Source organism: Embiotoca jacksoni, unplaced genomic scaffold, assembly GCF_022577435.1.
Source record: "Embiotoca jacksoni isolate LCO1_2020_lvr unplaced genomic scaffold, fEmbJac1.0.p SCAF_49, whole genome shotgun sequence".
NCBI lineage: Eukaryota > Metazoa > Chordata > Actinopteri > Embiotocidae > Embiotoca > Embiotoca jacksoni.
The window spans coordinates 699,575-718,497 of record NW_027185402.1 but is presented as its reverse complement, the minus strand read 5'-3'; the positions used below and the strand labels follow the sequence as shown (position 1 = coordinate 718,497).

General features: G+C 42.7%; 1 protein-coding gene across 6 annotated transcripts in view; it reads right to left on the bottom strand.

The window, feature by feature from the left end:
- LOC138210927 (sodium/potassium/calcium exchanger 2-like) overlaps positions 1-18,923 on the bottom strand; it is a 45,936-nt gene that overhangs the window by 13,598 nt on the left and 13,415 nt on the right. For 2 of the 6 annotated variants that reach the window (XM_069170366.1, XM_069170367.1), the window contains exons 3-7: positions 12,972-13,020; positions 11,702-11,810; positions 8,802-8,816; positions 3,497-3,547; positions 421-519 (exon numbers count right to left, since the gene is read on the bottom strand). In XM_069170366.1, the coding sequence (XP_069026467.1) occupies positions 421-519; positions 3,497-3,547; positions 8,802-8,816; positions 11,702-11,810; positions 12,972-13,020 (323 nt within the window). The remainder of the gene's footprint in view (positions 1-420; positions 520-3,496; positions 3,548-8,801; positions 8,817-11,701; positions 11,811-12,971; positions 13,021-18,923) is intronic. The other 4 variants (XM_069170368.1, XM_069170370.1, XM_069170369.1 and 1 more) reach the window with 4 other exon arrangements.

Here is an 18,923-nt window from a genome sequence, read left to right as displayed (position 1 = left end):
TCCGCTATAGGTGGGTGAGTGTAGTTTAGAGGATTGTGGCTCAGAACATTCAGAGAGGCATTCTGGCCTGCATACCGGATGCGATTAGGTCATCCTGGTATTTTGAAATACTGCATTTGACATACCATGTATTGGGCCATACTAAATATTTTTCTGGCATACCAAAAAGTATGGTAGTATGTATTATAATGCACAGGTGGTCACTTCTGGCTCAAAAAACCAACATGGTGATGGCTGAAATTCCGAACTTGAAGCTTCAAAATGGCAGTTCACAAAGTGGCTCCAGTTTTATATTCACTGTACGAATACAAAAAAAAGGTATGAATCTTCCATTCAATTTACAGCAAGGAAGCTGATAAATATATTTCCCAAAATGTGAAACTATTCCCCTCATCTGAGGAATATCAAAGAGCTTCATACCTGAACGGCTTGCTACTCCGTTGGCCTTCTCACTGTCCTCCACTTGGCATTTCTTTTTGGCAATCTTGTGAAGAATGGAGGCCTTCTCTCGAAATTTACCTGAAAAAAGGAAAACAGAATAGAAAAGAAAAAAAACAACAACGACAGTGGTTAAACATGGAACAATGCGCTGCAAACCGCAGCATCTTCAAAGCCTCTCGACCAAATCCCAGTCACAGCGCCTTCGTTGTCACCTCTGACCCCAGATGGGTCACATTTCCAAAGCACAGTACAAAAAGGGCGGCGGCTTTACACCATACTGCCGTTGGAACAACACTGAGTCAATATGACATAGCATATCATATACTGATGATCCTGCAATGTCCCGGTCCTTGGCTGAGGCAAAGACGGGGAGAGAATCTCTTGTGAAAAGATCTGCCTTCAGGAGGTCAGACTGGGATCGTTTCAGATCAAAAACTCACAAGAGATGTCACAGGCCAGCAGGGAACTACAAGCAAACAAAGATTTAGCTGGGGACAGCAGATCAAAAAGAACAAATTTACAGGTTTAAGACATTGTGTCTGATTTTATCATTAGCATATCTGTTTTATTTTAGCCTGTGAATAAATAAAATACTGTAGCCTGTGCTAGTTGGAGAATTTGGGTAGATGTACAAAAAAAAAAAAAAAAAAATTACAGGTCAATATACTTTTGCTGATAACATTTATTGATTCCATAAATCCATTCATAATGGAAAAACGATGCGGTGACGCAGTCGACTCTAACCAAACCATGACCTTGCAGCTTACATAATCAGAGTTCCCTCTTGTTATTGCAAACAGCGGCTCACGCAAAGCACTTCTGCCCATGTTGTAACGACTGGCTGCTGGCTGGCGGAACAACGACTTTCCATGATACCAAACGTCTCACACACAAAGAAAAAAAATATAGTACAAAGACAAGAAGATATATAAATCCAGATGCTGTAATTTTCTTTGAAACTTGTCATATTAGAAGTTTTTCATCCAGCGTGTTCTTTTGCTGCAGACCCTACTCAGCATCATGAATCTCAGTGCTGTCATGTATCCATTTTCACTTTCCCTGACCTCCTGTGCGTGTCTGTCTTTGCATGTGTGTCCACCTAATTGCAATCAATGCAATTTTTTTTTTTCTCCTTTTACGAGGGCATGGCTGATTTGTCAGTGCTTGACACAGTGACGCGTCAATACGTACTCCACCCAGCCATGTCAACGATGTCTGTGACCTTCTGGCAAAATCATTAACCACCCCAAGTCACTGCCGGCCTTGACTCCTGCCTCCTCTATCGCGCTCTACGTTTCTCCACCACTTCTGTTTTCCTCACTCGTACGTCTCTCGCAAACACCATCTTGTTCTCACTTCGTCTTCTTGTTGTTTGGCAACAGCCCCTCCCTTCTCTTCCTCCCTTTTTTTTTTTTTACACATACATACATACACACGCACACAAAGATACACACACACACACACACACACACACACACACACACACACACAGTTTATGGCACTTTTTCACAAGGCGGTGTCACACATTCCTCTGCCTTGACATCACTCACCTTAGCCGGTCAATGTTTGTTGGTTGTGTGTGCGGTGTGCGCATATGCGTGTGTTCATTTATGCAAATATGGGTGACGGATCATCTTCATCAGGTCTCTGCTTGGGTGTACAAGTAGCCGGGGTGGGCATTCTGCGGTATGTATTCGAAAGAAAATTAATTCATGATGAAGAAACCCACTCTGCCATGAGGTTTCAGGGCTAACTGTGAAAACACTTTGACAAAGACCTACAAAAACAGAGAGAAGGTACTACAGAAGCAGTAAAGTTGAAAAGCGCAAAGTTTAAAATTGTCTGCCTGGCATGAAATCAAATGGATTTCACTCGATCCTCCAGCTGGTTAACTCTAGCAAGAGTTTACTTTCTTTTTTCCCCTCAGATGCGAGTGCATTTAGCCTCTATCTTGCTTTGTTATGGGGAATATTAAATGGCTTTCAGTGGAAATTACATATCTCTATGTCATAATAAGTCTTTAAAGGAATGTGTATAGCTTCAAATGATGTTGAGCTCTAAAGGCAAAGAAAAAAAAAATCGCAGCTAACAGTTCCTTAAAAGGTGGATGAAAGTGAGCACAAACACAAAAAAACAAAGCCGATTATATACATTTAGTTAAATTATTTGGTATTAAAAACATATCACGGTCTTGATTATATGACTGGCCTTACTTTGTGTCATGTAAGAACCATTTTCTTTTTTCCTGTGAGGTCCATTTATGGAGCACACATCGTCAGAACCTCACAGCTTGTGTCAGGATGAAGTCTGCAGAGTCTTTAAGAATAACTAAGTCCAGCCCTTCCCGAGCCGTCTTACACAGCCGCTCATTTTCCCTGTCAGCTCTGGCTGTTACGCAACCGCTGGGTGGATGAGTCACTCCAGTTTGCCAAATTCAGCAACGAACGTCTTAGGTGTGTGCACCCGCTGCTGGTGCAAGTAGAACCTCCGAGTGAGCGCCGAGGCGTGAATGATGCATTTCTCAGCAACGCAGATGGGTAACAGGGGCAATGAAATAAAGGAAATGAAAAAGGAAACTTTGTGTCTTGTGTTTCCTGAATGTCAGAGAGGCGGTGGTGCGCTGTTCTTGTCTGTGTGGTTTTACCCAGCTGGCATAATAAGTGTCTTCAAATTCTCAAAGTATCAAACAGAAGCAACTTCTGGATTTCTTCAAAATATCTAATAAATAAAAATCCATAAAACCAGTACACACAGAAACACACGATATGTATGTACATATTCTCTGGGCAGAAATAAAAAAGAAGCCAAAAACTAAAAATGACAACAAAAAGTAAATGTTTAAAAATGGCATGGCCACTATGATTTGCACTTTTGTCAGTGAAATCTCAGAGAGGTCGTCGAAATTAAAAGCAAAACTGTGCAAACTGTGTGTCACAAGCAAACAACAACCAAAAAAAATGGGGCTTGAGGTGCGGTTGGAGATGGAGAAAAAACCAAGAGGGATGACAGAAGCCGACTCAAAAAAAAATCAAGTAGTGAAAACTTTCGGGCTTACCTTCCTCAGTCATTGAGTGATAATATTTTAGTTTCCCATAAGTCCCAAGCTCTACAACATCACAGCAAAAGACAAGGGTAAGGCAACGAACACACAGAGAAAAGGAAAAGAGTGAACAAGACAGAACAAGACAGGTCCGCTGCTTCTACGTACATCACATACTGTACAAACACTCACACAGGCAGACAAGGAGTGACATCCAGAAAGAAAGAGTCTCTCTGAGTCATCGCTGCATAAGTGCAAAACAAAGCAAGGCTTGAATTGCAGGTGAAATACATTAAAGTCTTACAGTAACTCTGCTAATGGCACAGGTTGAACGGCGATTAGAGAAGATTTGCGAGAAAAGAGAGGGGAAAGGGTAAATCAATACGCCACCATTAAAAAATAATCAGGTTCATATTGGAAAACAAACAGAACAGAAAAGTCAGAAGAGAATATACTGGGTCAACATGCAACAAAAAGATGAGTCCTCCTCTCCTCTGCACGCAAGCTTATTCAAGGGCTTGATGATTCGGCATTTTATTCCCACAATGAAACTCAAACAATTAATTTGATTCCCTTACTGTAGCAGTTCTTCTTGTCACAGTAAATAGACGGTCAGCACATCTGCATGATGAATTCGCCGGGAATTCAAACCTGCAGCAACAGCTGAACGTGAGGCAGCAGAACATGGGACACCGGAGCACGGACCTCTGCCGCCCACGCTGCACTTTGTCTTGGAAAAAGTCGCTCACAGCTCAGAGCTCTTCCAATGAATTACTGATGGAGTGACGACTCACTTTTAAAACACGGGTTTTCTCCAACGAGAGGTTTTGTCTGTGTGCTACAAATATGATTACACAATATGGCAGGTTGTTGTAACATAATGAGTGAGTGTGTATTACACTGCATAGCGACAGACAAAGAAACAGACAGAAAGACGGACGGACAGTCGGAAAGACAAAGAAACAGACAGACAGAGTGACAGACGGACAAAGAGAAAGACGGACAGATAAATAGATCTGCAGATAGACTGATAGAGATATACAGAGAGACAACATGCGCACGCACACACACACACACACACACACACACGTACGTACAATAAAATAATGTTTGAGGCACTTTGGGTGTTTACATTTCTATCATTCCCACAATAAACATCTGCTAATACACAACAGACAAACATACAGGCGCAGTCATACAGAACTATGTTCAGCGACAACAAGAACAAGGAGTCCTTCATCATAAGGCTCCCACAGAGTCGTTATATTGACATCACAGTCTGTCTGGGATGAATATAATGAGACACACGCAAATGAGACAGCCTGAATACACAGAGGAACTGCAGCAAGTTCTCCAAGATGCTTCGAACAACCAACCTGCCGAGTAACTTGAAGTTTATGGAACTATCAAAGTAATAGTTTCTATTAAAATGTTCTGGTCGTTATAGCTGGTAAAGTCACAGTCATCACTTCAGTATGTGCTGAGTGTACGGACCTCATTGACAACATGGAGCCATTAGACCAAATCATTAGGGAGGATAATCTTGTTGGTGGAGTACCAAGAGGCTGTTTTGAACTCAGTAAATCTGTATTTTTGTATTTGCTACACACACTGGAATAATCAAACAAACTTTATTTGAATCACTACTGCATATCAAATGAAGAATTTAACAGTCAAGATCTCTCTTTTTATACCTCTGATATTGTGCTATACTGCCTGTCAATGTTTTTTTTATTTTTTTTTATTTTTTTAATCTTACTATTAACTGTACTAAGCTGCCATTTTTGGCCTCTTGTAAAAGAGCTCAAGAGATTCCCTGGTTAAAGAAAAGTTAAGCAAATTGAATGTTTTTTAAAAAAAAATTTATTTGAGAAAACTGATCCCTTAACTCTGTCCACAAGTACAGATTTCTATTTTGTACATAGTAGGTGTATAGTACCATAAGCACAATGCACGCCCACACCCACATCCCTCAGACTAATATCCAACTCTGTCCAACAGTGGGCGACCACTCTGCTCGCATGCGAGAGGATTATGGTGCAAATCTCATGCCAAATGTGAGACTTGGCAGCCCTAAAAACACAGTCTAATGAGCTGAAAACACATCTCATTGCAGAATGTCTCGCTCATCTGCAGCACTCCCAGACAAGTGCCTCAATCCCATATGATTAGACGATTTTGGTTTGGAGTGCTCTCCTACGACAAGGCCGGCCTCTAAACCGAGGCTGCTCTGAGGGCAATTATCCCGAGGCACAATCACTGCCTGCACAGCCGTCTGCTGCCCTCTGCAACCGGAGAGAGAGAGAGGGAGTGATGCTTGTTGTTGTTTACCGAGGGACCTCTTGTCCTTGTGGTGTGACCTCTAAACCTCTGGTGAGCCATGTGTGAGTACGTACGTGCGTGTGCATGTCCGCTCTCTGTCTGCTGGGGTTTGGGGTGTCAGGGAAATTCAGAGCCTGTGCAAAAGCAAAAAGGCTTTTAACATTGATTCTTTCACCCACCCGGTGCAGGGTGGCTCGGAGGGCGCGGGCGGGAGGGGGTTGCGACACGTGTGTGTGAGTGTGTGAGAGTGAGCGATCGTGGTGTCGGAGGGATAATGGGTTGACAGACGCTGGTTGGCTCGTCGCAGTTACATAACACACCGGAGGTGTGATTATATATCAAAACAACATTAAGGGCAGCGAGGCTTTAAGGCCACAGTTGCTTGATACGATGGGGGTCACGGTGCACAATCAAATATATAAAGGAATAGAATAAAGTTGTGATAAATACGCTTCTGTGCTTTCTTGCTGAGAGTTAGATGAACGGGGAAACAGTGACTGTCTGAAGGTTCAAAATGCCACCCAACAGTACGTCAGACACCTTGTTTGTTTAATCCAAACAGATTGAAGGGTAAAAATTACAATCTGTAATTTTATGTGGGGGGGGGGGGGGGGGGGGGGGGAAGTTATGTGTTGTGTGTGACTTCACAACGGATTATCTGACAACTCCAAAAAAAAACTAAATATGAAGTGTTCAAAGCAAAAATGTACATTTTGTTACCTTTGAACAGATGCAGGTGAACCAATTCCCCCCGTTTCTAGGTTTTATGCGAAGCTAAGCTAACAGGCTGCTAGTTGCAGCTTCATGTTTAGGGACCAAAAGAGGGCGATGTCAGCCACCTCATCTAAAGCCTCTTCAAAGAAGCTAATGAGTATATTTCACAAAAACTTGAATTATTCGTTTCAAAGATAAGAACTTAATTATCAGGTAAATATATTTTAGAAATATTTCGACAGTATATGAAACAAGACATCATTAATGTCTCATTATATTAAAAATACAGAATAATAGCTATTCTTTTTTTCAATACATCTGCTACCATTTTAAACACTTACATAACATTGTTGTGGTGTTAAATATAATCTGTTGCTAAAATGTTGTAAATTGGCACAAAAAAACACCCAAAAGTAAAATATCAATATGTTATATCTGAATAAATGGAAAATATCTTTCCGTTGCCTGAGGGGCGGGGGGGGGGGGGGGGTCAGTGACAGTGAGTTAATTATCGAACCATGCGATCAATGGAGCCCCGGGTCACCACACAGTCAGCACTGCTGTGGGGGGGGGGGCAGCAGTGTGGGCTAGACTGGAAATGTTGGCTGGATGAACACTTAAAATACTTGAAAGTTGTCACAGACACTAATGTAATTTGGATTTCCTTTTTTACTTTGTTGTCTCCTCATTAGCTTATTGATTTCATTCTGGGTGGGTCTGAACAGACGTAAACCTAATTTTCTGGCAGATTTCCTTCCTGCATCAAAAACAGACAATAAGCCATGCCCTCTTTAGTCTCACCAGTTTACCCAAAAATCTGTCTCTCTCCCAGTATGTGTGTGTATAATGGTTTACCCAAATGACCTTGCACACACAAAGGCTGTTTTCCACTGGTTCCGTCTGCGACTCCTCCGAAGCCTTGGAAGGACTTTTGTGTGACCCTTGCTCAATACCTCTTTCCCGTCTATCTGAGCGAGCTAAAGATCAGCAGGAAAGCAACCGAAGAGATTGATGCTCCGAGGCGCCATATTAATGTGGCTCACACAGCGGTGCGGATATGTAAGGAGGAGGGAAAAGTCAGATATTTGAAATTTTAAAAAACAACTCAATATGGTCGATTGTTGTAAAAAAAAAAAAAAAAAGCACAAAGTGTAATCAGTTTCCCACTGTTTGTTTATTGCCCGTTTCCTTCCATAATGAGGTCAACTTCAGCCTCGGATATGCACAGACTCACCACCAGATTTCAGATCTCGTGGTGATAAATCTTATTGAAGGGCCTGAGTCAAAGGCATGCACGCAGCCTGCATTCAGAGTGCTGTTTTGGGCTGCTTGTTTCAGCCATCCGCTGAGGGCTCAGATAGTCGAGTGAGAGCCACTCTGCACAGCTCCCTCCCAATCTCTCTGTGTAGTTCAATATTTGATGCCACTCCTAAGTGATATTGTTTGTAGCTCCGCACTGATGGAAAAAGAGATGCGGGCACTTGTGCCTGGAACTCACTGTACCGGTCTATTATAAAGTTCACGCCGATGAAAAACATGCAGGTTTAGTGGTCTATTATTAAACTGGAGAACTTTAACAAGAACCAGAAAGCTGTTGTTCTTTAACAAAATTAAAATGCTAAATACAGGAATTAAAAGGAGCATGAATCCATAACAGTTTGGTGGGAACAGCTAATTAAAAGTCTGTAAAAGGAAACAAACGTCAGTCTATAATTGCTCTGTCAAGCTCGTATCGACTCTGAGATCTGACGAAGGGGGCGTAAGGAGGGCTGAGAAAACAGCTGACAACTTTTCTCCCTCCTCCCAGCAGTTCATGAACTCAGCACAAATGAGGACACAAGACTCCCATCTCCTTCTCACAACATGATCAGCTCCAGTCTCACAAACCGTGGAGACGAATGTTGACGGGAAAACCCAAACCTCTCATTCTGGGCCTCTACCTGTGTTACAGAGAAGAGTCATACAAATGCTCAAACTAACAGGAGTTCATAAGAGGAGAGAGAGGGGACAGTGGGGGGAAAACAATGCAGAAATGGTCACAGAGGGTTTCCAGGGAAAATGCATCCACAGAAGAGAATGAGATACTGGAAAGAGAGAGAGCGTTTGCGAGGATGAACAATACAGAGTTGACATACAGCACGGCGGCGCTCGGGAGATGTATACATAGGGGACACTTTGGGCAAGAGAGCCTCCAGGCTGTTGGAATGAGAACAAACAGACTTTTGTTTTTGGAGTAAGGGGGGGGGGGGGGAAGGTGGATACAGAAATTAGAGGAGTAACTCACCAGAGTCAGCAAATTCTGAACGGACAGTCAAAGAAAGAGAAATAGGAAGACAAACAGAGACAAGATAAATCCAGATGATATTTAGTTGGATTGCAAACAGTTCATCATTGATAGGTATTATTCCAAGCAGAGAAATGTACGTTAAAGGTGAAATTAAAAGGAGTCAGTAGCACTTTATTCATGCAAGGAAATTACTGAAATGATTTAAACTCAAAGGAATAATTTGATGTTTTGAGAAACAGGCTTTGCTGCACAGAGTCAGGTGAGAAGATGAGTACCACTCTCGTTGGTCAGCTAAGCATTAAAATGGGGCAAGAAAATGTCAGCTTAGCTTAGTTTAGCACAAAGAATGGCAGCTTTGGTGCAAAATAAAAAATAAAGAAAATCACTCACTAAATCACATGTTGCATGTGGGGGGATTTATCTTCTAATCTGACTCCAGGTAACAGAGTGAATATTCATATTTCCCAAAATGACAGACACACATGCATCCCCACACGCACACGCACACACACACACACACACACACACACACACACACACACAGTCGAAGCATCCAGCAACATGAGCAGGGTTTTTCCTGCATGTCAAATTGCCAAATGCCAGTTTTGTGCCGCTGTAACCAAAGTCTGACCTGGTCTGTAGTAACTAAACTCACATGCTGTGGAGGTACAAGGTGAAGAAACCACAAATCAAAATCATAACAACAAATTGAAGTTGTCTGGTCAGTCACAACACACATCAAATGGTGGAGGAGGAGGAGGGGGGCTAAAAAGTGAAGAGTCAGTGTGTTTAAGCCAGGAAAAAGCGTACAGACACACTCACCCAAATATACACACACACACACACACACACACACACACACAACTAACTAACCCCACTCTAAAAGCCTAACAAGTAAAATCTAACCAGCACTGGCTAAAGCAAGCTCAGACTTTCCCTCAGTGCGGACAACTTATTTTGAGAAATGCCTATGAAAAATGTATGGCTGGAGTCCTGCCAGCTCCCTGCGGCCCTGCTGAGCTACACTTTGAGCCTGAGAGCACGCAAAAACAAGCAGCACAGCCTCCATCTTTGATGGATGCACCTGTTCGTCTCTCTCCACGCTGCGAGCTCACCAACAAAACGCTCCTTTGCATTAATGATATCAGTAAACGTGCAGCTGTCTGAACGGGGCCAACCTTTCTTTGGGCCCCTACAGTAATGCAGCCGATGACTTGATTCAGCACTCGAAACAAATAAGACATCTGACGAGCGCATTTTAAAATGCAGTCAGGACTAATGTCGTTGTTACATGCTCATTAGAGGAGGAGAAAACTTTCCAATGTGCTACAAACATCAGCTGATCTGAATGTATTATTTTGAAGCCCCATAGTGTTGCCTTTGTTCTTTCCAGTAATTAATTCACTCCTCGTGTCATGTCACACTGTAGTAGTTGTTTCAGTGCATTCATTTCCACTCATTAGTTTGCCAGAAGACACATCAGTCAAATGTGGTGCAAATCTGCTGCATTCATTTCACACTCAAGCAGAATTTGTCCTTTTGACCATTTTGAATTCACATAAAAGAAACAACAAGCATTTCTTAACACATAGAGACTTCATGAATATTTAGATGTTTCACATAGATGTGACTGAGACCACAACATCAGAAATCATCAGGAGAACATGTTAGATGTGATTAAATGGCAGAGCGGCAGGGTGGAGTATGTTGAACCCTCTCGTGTACATATATACGAGACTCACACTCCCCCAGCACGCTATGATTTATATTTTAATCACCGAGATGGAAAGATGAATACACCCAGAGACAGGACACCTTGGATTCGGTGTACAACAGAGATTTGATGTATGTTAATGTGTACTTTAAGGCCTGTCTTGGCACAGCTTGTTAATCTTTTCTAAGCTGACTAATTCTAGTTTTGGTTTTCAAGGAAAGTGAAGTCATTTCAGAGAAAGCTGAAATGAGTCACTACAGAGGAGACATCTGCTAATGCCATCACCGAAGAGGGAAAATATTTAGTCTGACCATTGTTTTATGTTTATAAGTGTCCCATATATGTTATTTTGTCTTGTAGTGATTTTGAAGCTTACTATCAAACAACAAACTGATATCAATTACTATAAAAGCTAAAAGAAAAAGGGGAGTGAATATGACATCATCTGCAGAATAACAGAATAACATTAATATTCGTTTTTTAGGATTAGAATTCATCACATTATCAAATACTCCTTCCACATCCCATTCAAAGACCAAAGCTAAATATAGATAGTCGAATGAGAAATTCCTCAAACCCTCCTCAGACCGCTGCTGCCTGTTTTACTCTCTACAAACATGGATTTTTTTTTTTGATTTCCCTTAATCTTTTCCAGGGTGGGTAGAGAAATGGGATGACACTGCACCTCCCCCGGCGTATTAACATATTCATCCGCCGCGCCGAGCACTGACACTGCCGTTTTACATTTCCTTCAGCTAAGCTAATGACCTTCATCTTGGATTAAAGGGAAACGATCTTTCACTTCAAACTCGTCCCATGTTAACTGTTTTTAAAAAGGGGATCGATTCAGTCTTTGCATACAACACAGGGACTCCAAAAGTGTTTCTAAGGTCACGGTGGAGCTTCTGGATTTGACGGGTTACATTGGGTGCTTATATACATTGTCATTTGGAGTGTGAACTATTTGTTGCTGGAAACGTGAGTTCAACAGTTGCCTTGCGGTGTTGGTTGTACATTTTTAGTTACATCCATTTTGATACACAAAAAGAGGATTTGGACCAATGCAAGAGAAAAAGACAGGAATGGTGAGTTTTAGGTGAGTTTAACCTGAAAATGACAAATGAAAATGGACAATAATAAAAAAAAGAAGATGTGACACTTGTTTTCTGTGTGACTGTCTTACCTTCACTTAAAGGGTCCAACGTGTGAATCATCAGCTGGAAAATGCTGTTCCTCATCAGGCTGTTATGCAGGGAGGCGGAGCTACCTCCCCTTTGTAGGCGGGGCCTGTTCTGTGAGAGGAGAGGCAAGGTGTCAGTCAAATATCCCACTGCTGATGTGATGGGAATCTTTCAGTGCTTTACTCCTAGTATACCAAATACTCTTAAAGCATATGGCTCACTCTATGTAATGTAAGCACGTCACTAAAGCTATTTCTAATCCAAGCTTAGGAAAGTAAATGCAGGAAAAAACCATGCTGGGTTAAAAGCTCATTTAGTTTCACATTAGAGTGAAGGATGATTTTAGGCACCTGTGCTTTGATTGTTGTGAATTTACATCATTTTAAGCACAGAAAGAAGGATTCATGTTACTGCATCAATTTGGTTCCTGAATATATGATGCTCCACCACCTTCAATTATGCTCCTGGTTGGAATATGATTCCCTAATCCTCTTTTCCATAAAACCCCTCAGTAAACTGCAACCCAGTAAAAAAAAATAATCTCAAAGTACCGTGGCTTCTTAAAAATAAGCCCCGTGGGTTGAGACAAGCATTCACGGTTTAAGTGGCATTTGAGTTCCTTCTCCCAAAAACAAGCCTCGTCAAGGTCACTCCAGGCAGATGAGGCTGAACTTGAAAACTGTGGGAAATTAGGCGGAGCCGCAGGTGGCAGCCGTTGGGCGTGTGTCCGCCTTCGGCTGCTCGCAGGTGACAAGTAGGCACAGGGGGGGTGTCAGGTGCTAATTCACAGGCCCATATGGGTGTGAGCGGGAGGCGAGGGAGACACGTAGACTGGCAGGGCTCGTGTCAGGTCTCTGCAGAGGTGAGGCTTCCCGATATGACCCCGAAGAATCTCCTTCTGGCGCTCTGCTTCCTTGTACATCGTGAATGAAAGCTAAACACTCGACGATACACTGCACTTTTCTTGAACTATACAAGCGTCACAAGAGTTTCGGGTTTTCAAAACGCATGCTCCTTCCTCAATTGCCTTTTTGCATGCTGCATACAAATGCAAAGAAAGGGGCTTTAGAAAACAAGACGGAGCAACTCTCGGCCTACAGGGAGGCCTGAAGGTTAGAGATAACAGTACACGTGTCTTGTTCACAGTGTGGTGGGAAGAAACACAACTCACGCTAATACATCTACACAGAAACAGGAACAAACACACAAGCAGACGGGGGAGGGGCGGGGGGGTGGGGTGGGGGGGGGGGGTGTCAATCAGACAAGACCTACCGACAACTTGCCGTCATCCTCCAGCGCCCCAGGACTTGCCTTCTCATCCAACACAAAGAGAAGAAGAAGTAAAAGGTGGGGGGGAGAGAGAAAGAGAAAACAGGAGATAGATGTGAAGCATGCCGCACACAACAACGCGGACGAAATGAGAAGACGATAGAGTAAAGACATTAAAGCACAATAACAGTGATGACGGTGACTGACTGTGGTGTGCGTAGACAAGACTTGAGGAACAGATTCCTCCCCACTGACGTGTCTGCCTGCTGCATCAGTCGCAAGCTGAGCAGGATTAGATTGTGTCTTGCTTTAAATTCCTCGAAATTCATTCAAAAATGTCATTTAAATTTGATGTCAGGAATTTCTTTGTACATATTGCAAGAGTATGGTTGTGGTGAAGAGGTCAAAAAAAAAAAAAAAAAAAAAAAGAAACACTCACTGTCAGTTGAGCTGTGAAATATTTAATACTCTGACATTTTGTGAAATACATTAATTCACTTTCTTGCCAAGTGAGGCGAGAAGGAAGAGAGTGATACTACGATGTCTCCGTGGTAAATATGGAGCCGGTAATCTGTAGCATAAGGACTGGAAGCTAACGGCTGTGTCCACACGTAGCAGAGGTAACAAACTCAACCGTCTGTTTGTTCAATCTGTAGACAACTGAGGTGTAAAGAAGTTAAGAGGTTGCAGCTCTTAATTTACTGTACAGTTATGAGAGGGTGGACTTGATCTTCTCGTCGAACTCTCAGCAAGAAAGCACATAAGTGTATCTTGCCAGTTTTTGAAAGTGGTAAGTTTGCCTGCGAGAACGTGCCAGATCATGCCAAAGAGACTCCAGTCCTTCAGCCATCATTCTCAGCAGGCCTTTTTGGCATCCACAGTGCTGTAACACAGATTATTTCTGCAACAAAAAGCTTTTCACCACCAACCGCCTGACTGAACTGCACTCATTTCATCTCCAAAAAAACGCGCGCGAGATAACAGTCGCTTCAAGGCCTCTGTTTCTGACTGCAAGGGAAAAAAAACTCAAAGCTTTTGTTCAGATCTTAGTATATATCAAGGCTTTGTATTGCTGCCTACACAGTTTCAAACAGACATGTGTAGACTGTGGAGGCACTAGTGTGTGATAAGGCGCCCGGTGCAAAATGGAATTCAGAAACTGATCCAGTACAGATCTCGTGAGCGTTTAAAAATGCACACAAACATAAAAGCTTTTAAGACAACCCAGTATTTTAGTTGCTTTAATGACGCTTCATTGCATCGATTATTAAATCCTTTGATAACAGGAAGGAGGAGTGTGGTGTTAACTCTATGTGGGCGTTAGCATTTGTCTCAGCAGATTTCTAGACTGAAAAAAATTAAGAAAATTAAACTGTTTATGTCTTCTTTGGTTGATAACACATTTATGAACTTTTAAATGAAGTTGCCTCCTTAAATTAAAGAACTTTTACTCTCAAACTTGTTCTGTTTGGAGTAAAATCCCCGCTGCAGGCGTTGTGCATGTCAGTACCCGCAGTGTCCCACTGTTTCTGTTTAACAGCCTTTAATTTACCATTTATTAGCTTTGCCTCTGTATAGCTACAGAATAATTACAGAAATGAGAAGGCTGAAATTAAACGTTTGTCAAAAAATGAAGCAGAAATTGAGCTAATCTTGAGGTTTTCCAGAGCTATTCAACTATAACCTCCTATCACATCTTCAGGGTGATTCCCTGCATACTCCCGTGTCATTATTCCATTTTCCTCCCTAGCACTGTCCTCAAAGGCAAGTCAGGAGGGTTAGGAGAGGGGCAGGTGAATGTGCCAGATAGAGATTATGCCATGGGTCGCTCATTAAGCCAGTGTTAAATATTATGACTAATAATCACGTAGGGAGATTAGTATGTTCTCTGGAGTTTTTGTGTTCTCTAATACCAGCAGCTCTGCCTCCTAGTTCTTACGTAATGTCACATCAGGATCATTCTTGGAAGCGGATCAGCCGAGGGAGATAAATGTCCCTCTGCAGCCATGTGCATGTAACCCTGTGTTACGGGGAATTATCGATGAAAAGTGTGACATTATGCAAAAATACTTCCGCTTTCAGCGCTCAAATTGCCCGCAGCTTAAAGCGGGGACTTTCGGAGGAATCTGAGCGGAGCTGGTGGATCGCTGAAAGCAGAGCTGGAAGTCCTGACTCTGCAACGTCGGCGGCGGTTTATGGGTCTTCTCGTGTGCAATCCAAGAGCACAAAAACAGTCTATTTCTGGAGGAATTTGATTTGCATTTTCTTTATGCTTCGACATCCAAGCCAAATTACACAGGAGAATAATGGCTTTTATTACAACTCTTTCTAGTTTGATTAAATCCATCCCATCTGTGTTTGATCCTTTTAATCCCTAATATACTCCTTATAGATACACTACAAAGTGTAATAACAAAAACCAGCAGTACATTTCATCAATCGTATGAGCCACTTTCCATAATTTCCTGAGTTGTTATACATGTTCAGGGATTCTGATAAGTACCGCACTCAGTGAATCATCTCATGACTACAGTGAGTAAACTCTACAGGGACACTCCTGAGTGCGACATGGAAACTGTGACAGTATCCACAAACCCGCTTGCAGCTTAACCTGTGTCCAAATGTAACAAAATTGAAATAATTTGGCAGCTAACACCCTCTTTACACTGTCTTGGTATAAATTGAACAAAGAAGTTTTGAAAACAAGCTGCTGACAACAAGCAGTTTGTACACTTGTAAGCTGGAGAAGTGTGGGCTAGCTTCCCCCCCCCCACCCCACCCAACTGCCAGTCTTTATGCTAAGCTAAGCTAAGACGCTGCAGCTTTAAGTGACAGAATTATTGTGCAGACTTGAGTGTGTCGTCAAACTTTTCATCAAACTTCTGTTTAAACTGCAAGCAAGAAAGCAAACGCTATAAATGACACAAATGCCCAAACGGGCCCTTTTCTACGTCTTTAAATCTGTGCCAGGGGCCCAACAGTGACATTACAGCAACTCTGACGTGAGAAATCCTGAGGATGACGCAGCCGGTCGAACTGCAGTAAATGCGAACATACTGGAAACAAAAGCAGATAAGAGGTATTGTGTTCAGATCTGTGAAAATGAGACTGCCCGGCCTGCTGAGCAAACTTGAAAAGCGAACTCTTGCACAGCTCCAGGCATTTTGCCCGCACGTGCTTACAGTGGGCAGCCTGTCTGTCAGAGCATGACAGAACACCCTTCGAGATTTGTCCATCTAGATTCATCGTGTTAAAGCTAAACTGTTGATCAGCACGACTGAGCAGCATCTCTCTCTCTCTCTCCCCCACCCACCCGTTTTGCCTGGAGACGATAATGATGATCTTCAAGGAAAGAAGAGAAAAGATGCACAACAAGTCAAGAAGCCATCCACTTGCTAATTAGTAACCCCTTCATTTTTCTAACAAGCAGAACTAATTACAGGAGCTGCCACTGCCCTGATTTCCCACAAGGCACTGCTCAACAGGACTAAGCTAAAATTGCTTCCGCTTACCCCCCCTCCCCCCGCACACACACACACCCCTCAGCCCCATCTCCCAATCAGACAGGCTCTTGGGAGACAAACAGGGTAACAAAAAGTGCTGTGTCATTTTTTTTTTTTGCAAGTGAACGTAATCAACCAAAGCGGGGTTTGATCAGACGCGAGGGCTTTTTGTCCTCTTCCTAACAGTTTTCCATGTGCTCGTAGTGAACTGTAAAGGCAGTTTTTGTGTGAAACAATAATTTTCCTAAAGTGATTTTTCCACCAGAGTGCAATACAAGGTTTTGGCTGAGTAAATACAAGGTGTGGGATAATGACCTCGTGCAAGCCTGATCAAATGTGTGGTTTTGTTGTTCATCATCAGATCAGAGCTGCTTCTTGATCTGAACCTGATTCTTTGTTTATCAGACTGAAGAAAACATTGAACAAAAGTTTCTTCAATCATTCTGCATTTATTTTTATGCAGCACGACGGTGCTGCTGCTGCTGCTGCAGCACCCTCAGCTTCAGATGTATCAGCCGCCCTCTCCTCTTTACCTGAATGCAGTCTTTTTGATCTCATCTTTTCTTTAGGTTTCGATGTTTACTGCTCTTATTGTGTTGGCACTTCCTGATGTTTTCCAGTTTTACAAAGAGATGTGACCACAACGCCAGACTCTCTCTTTGGTACTTATCCAAATCTGGCTGCCTTTAGGCAACTGGGCAGCCAGGGAGAAACAGGTCTGTACTCTAACAACCGCGGTACTTTCCATCCTTCTCAGTATCACTGTAGCAGCCTCATTTACACCCCTCCACTGATGACATACGTTTCTGTACGTCAATGAAAGGCAGGAAAACGAAGAATTTCATTTTCTTGTCTCTCTTTTACTGTCACAATTTCCCAGTATGGATGTGTTCCGCGCAGGAAACTTGAATAATTTAACATGCTGTGAAAAGTCCAGCTATATATACACACAGATATCATCAGAGTTGCTACTGGCTAAATAGACAGAATCACCAGAAACTGATCTGGAGAGACATCTGGCAGTATTTGTCAAATGAAACCAAGAAACAGGACTGCGCTGCTTCACCTGGGTTCTGAGATCACTGTCAGTGTCATTAGTGAACTCTCCCTTAAAATGACAGGAGTTCAATATAGTGGTAAACATGCTTTCCCTGCAACCTGGCCTACTTTTCCCAAACTTAATCTGAATCCTGGTACATGTAGGTGCAGTGGGACAGGCTGTGTGATTGGAATTTAACCCGACTGTAAATCAATTCATTCCCTCTTATAAAAACGGACTCTAAAAGGTATTTTTTTAGAAGGCTGTTTAGTTTTGTAAAGCAGCTGCGCCGTGTAGTTTTTAGCAAACATTATTCAAACAGGAGTAAAGACCGGATTTATTAGGGCCTATTTTTAGCTGTGGATTAATACACATTTACTGCTCTAGTGAAAATCACAACAGCAGGGCGGTGTTTGCGGGATCGCCTGAGAACAAACTGCAGTGCCTGTGAACACTGTAATGAAGGAACATGTCCACCAGTAAACCAGTGGGACTCGCTGATGCCTTTTCATCATTTTTGGACAACGGTGGAGCTCTAAAGCATGAAGGAACGAGCTGCAGTATATCAGGCTCTGGCTACTCAGGGAGTTCCTGTTAGTGGGAAAAATTCATGACTGGTTTACTCGTCGGATGTTTTGAAATTAACAATATCACCAGACTTTTGTTTTGTATTTCAACACTAAGCCGACATCATCAGGCAGCAACTATTATTTTATTGCACCTCATCCGCTCACAATACTGACCACTGACCTGCTTTGTTGCACCGTCAGCAGACAGTCACGGCCCATCTGAGGCAAAGCAAAGGCAGAGCCTGATGCATCATTCGTCCGTCAGTGACGGCCATAACAAGTGTCAACCCTCAACAGCGGAGGAGAGGCAGTCAGCAGATTCACAGAGCCCGAGAGCATTTTCTAATTAGCTCATTAGTGACTGTCTGATTGCAATCACTTCAGTTTTAAGAGTTTACTCTCTGAAATTTGGTTTGAAATCCTCTGCGGTTATCTGTGCGATCTCAGGTCTGCCTGCAGCTGCTCTTTGCGCGACACAGACATCCTCGCCCTGGATTTCACAAATTACGGGTATTACACAAACTGCGACTCTCAGAGCTGATGTAATGTTGAGCTGCTGCAGCTTAGCGCGGCTGATGTTTGAGGGTCAAAAATCCCCCCGAGAAAGGAGTTAAATTTGAGGCTTGGCAACCTCCGACCATATGCAAGGTTTCCGTCTCGTGTGTATCATTTCATACACCCATGAGATAGGGATCTCGGTGCCCTTCACCTGATGCTTTTACAGTGCAGTTACATGATCTAATTCGACCCCGCTTTCAAAAATAGCCCTTGATCAATAAGGCTTTCAGTTTCTTGCAAGCCTCGATGTTTCACCTTCAGGCTCTCCCCTCAGAAAAAAAACACT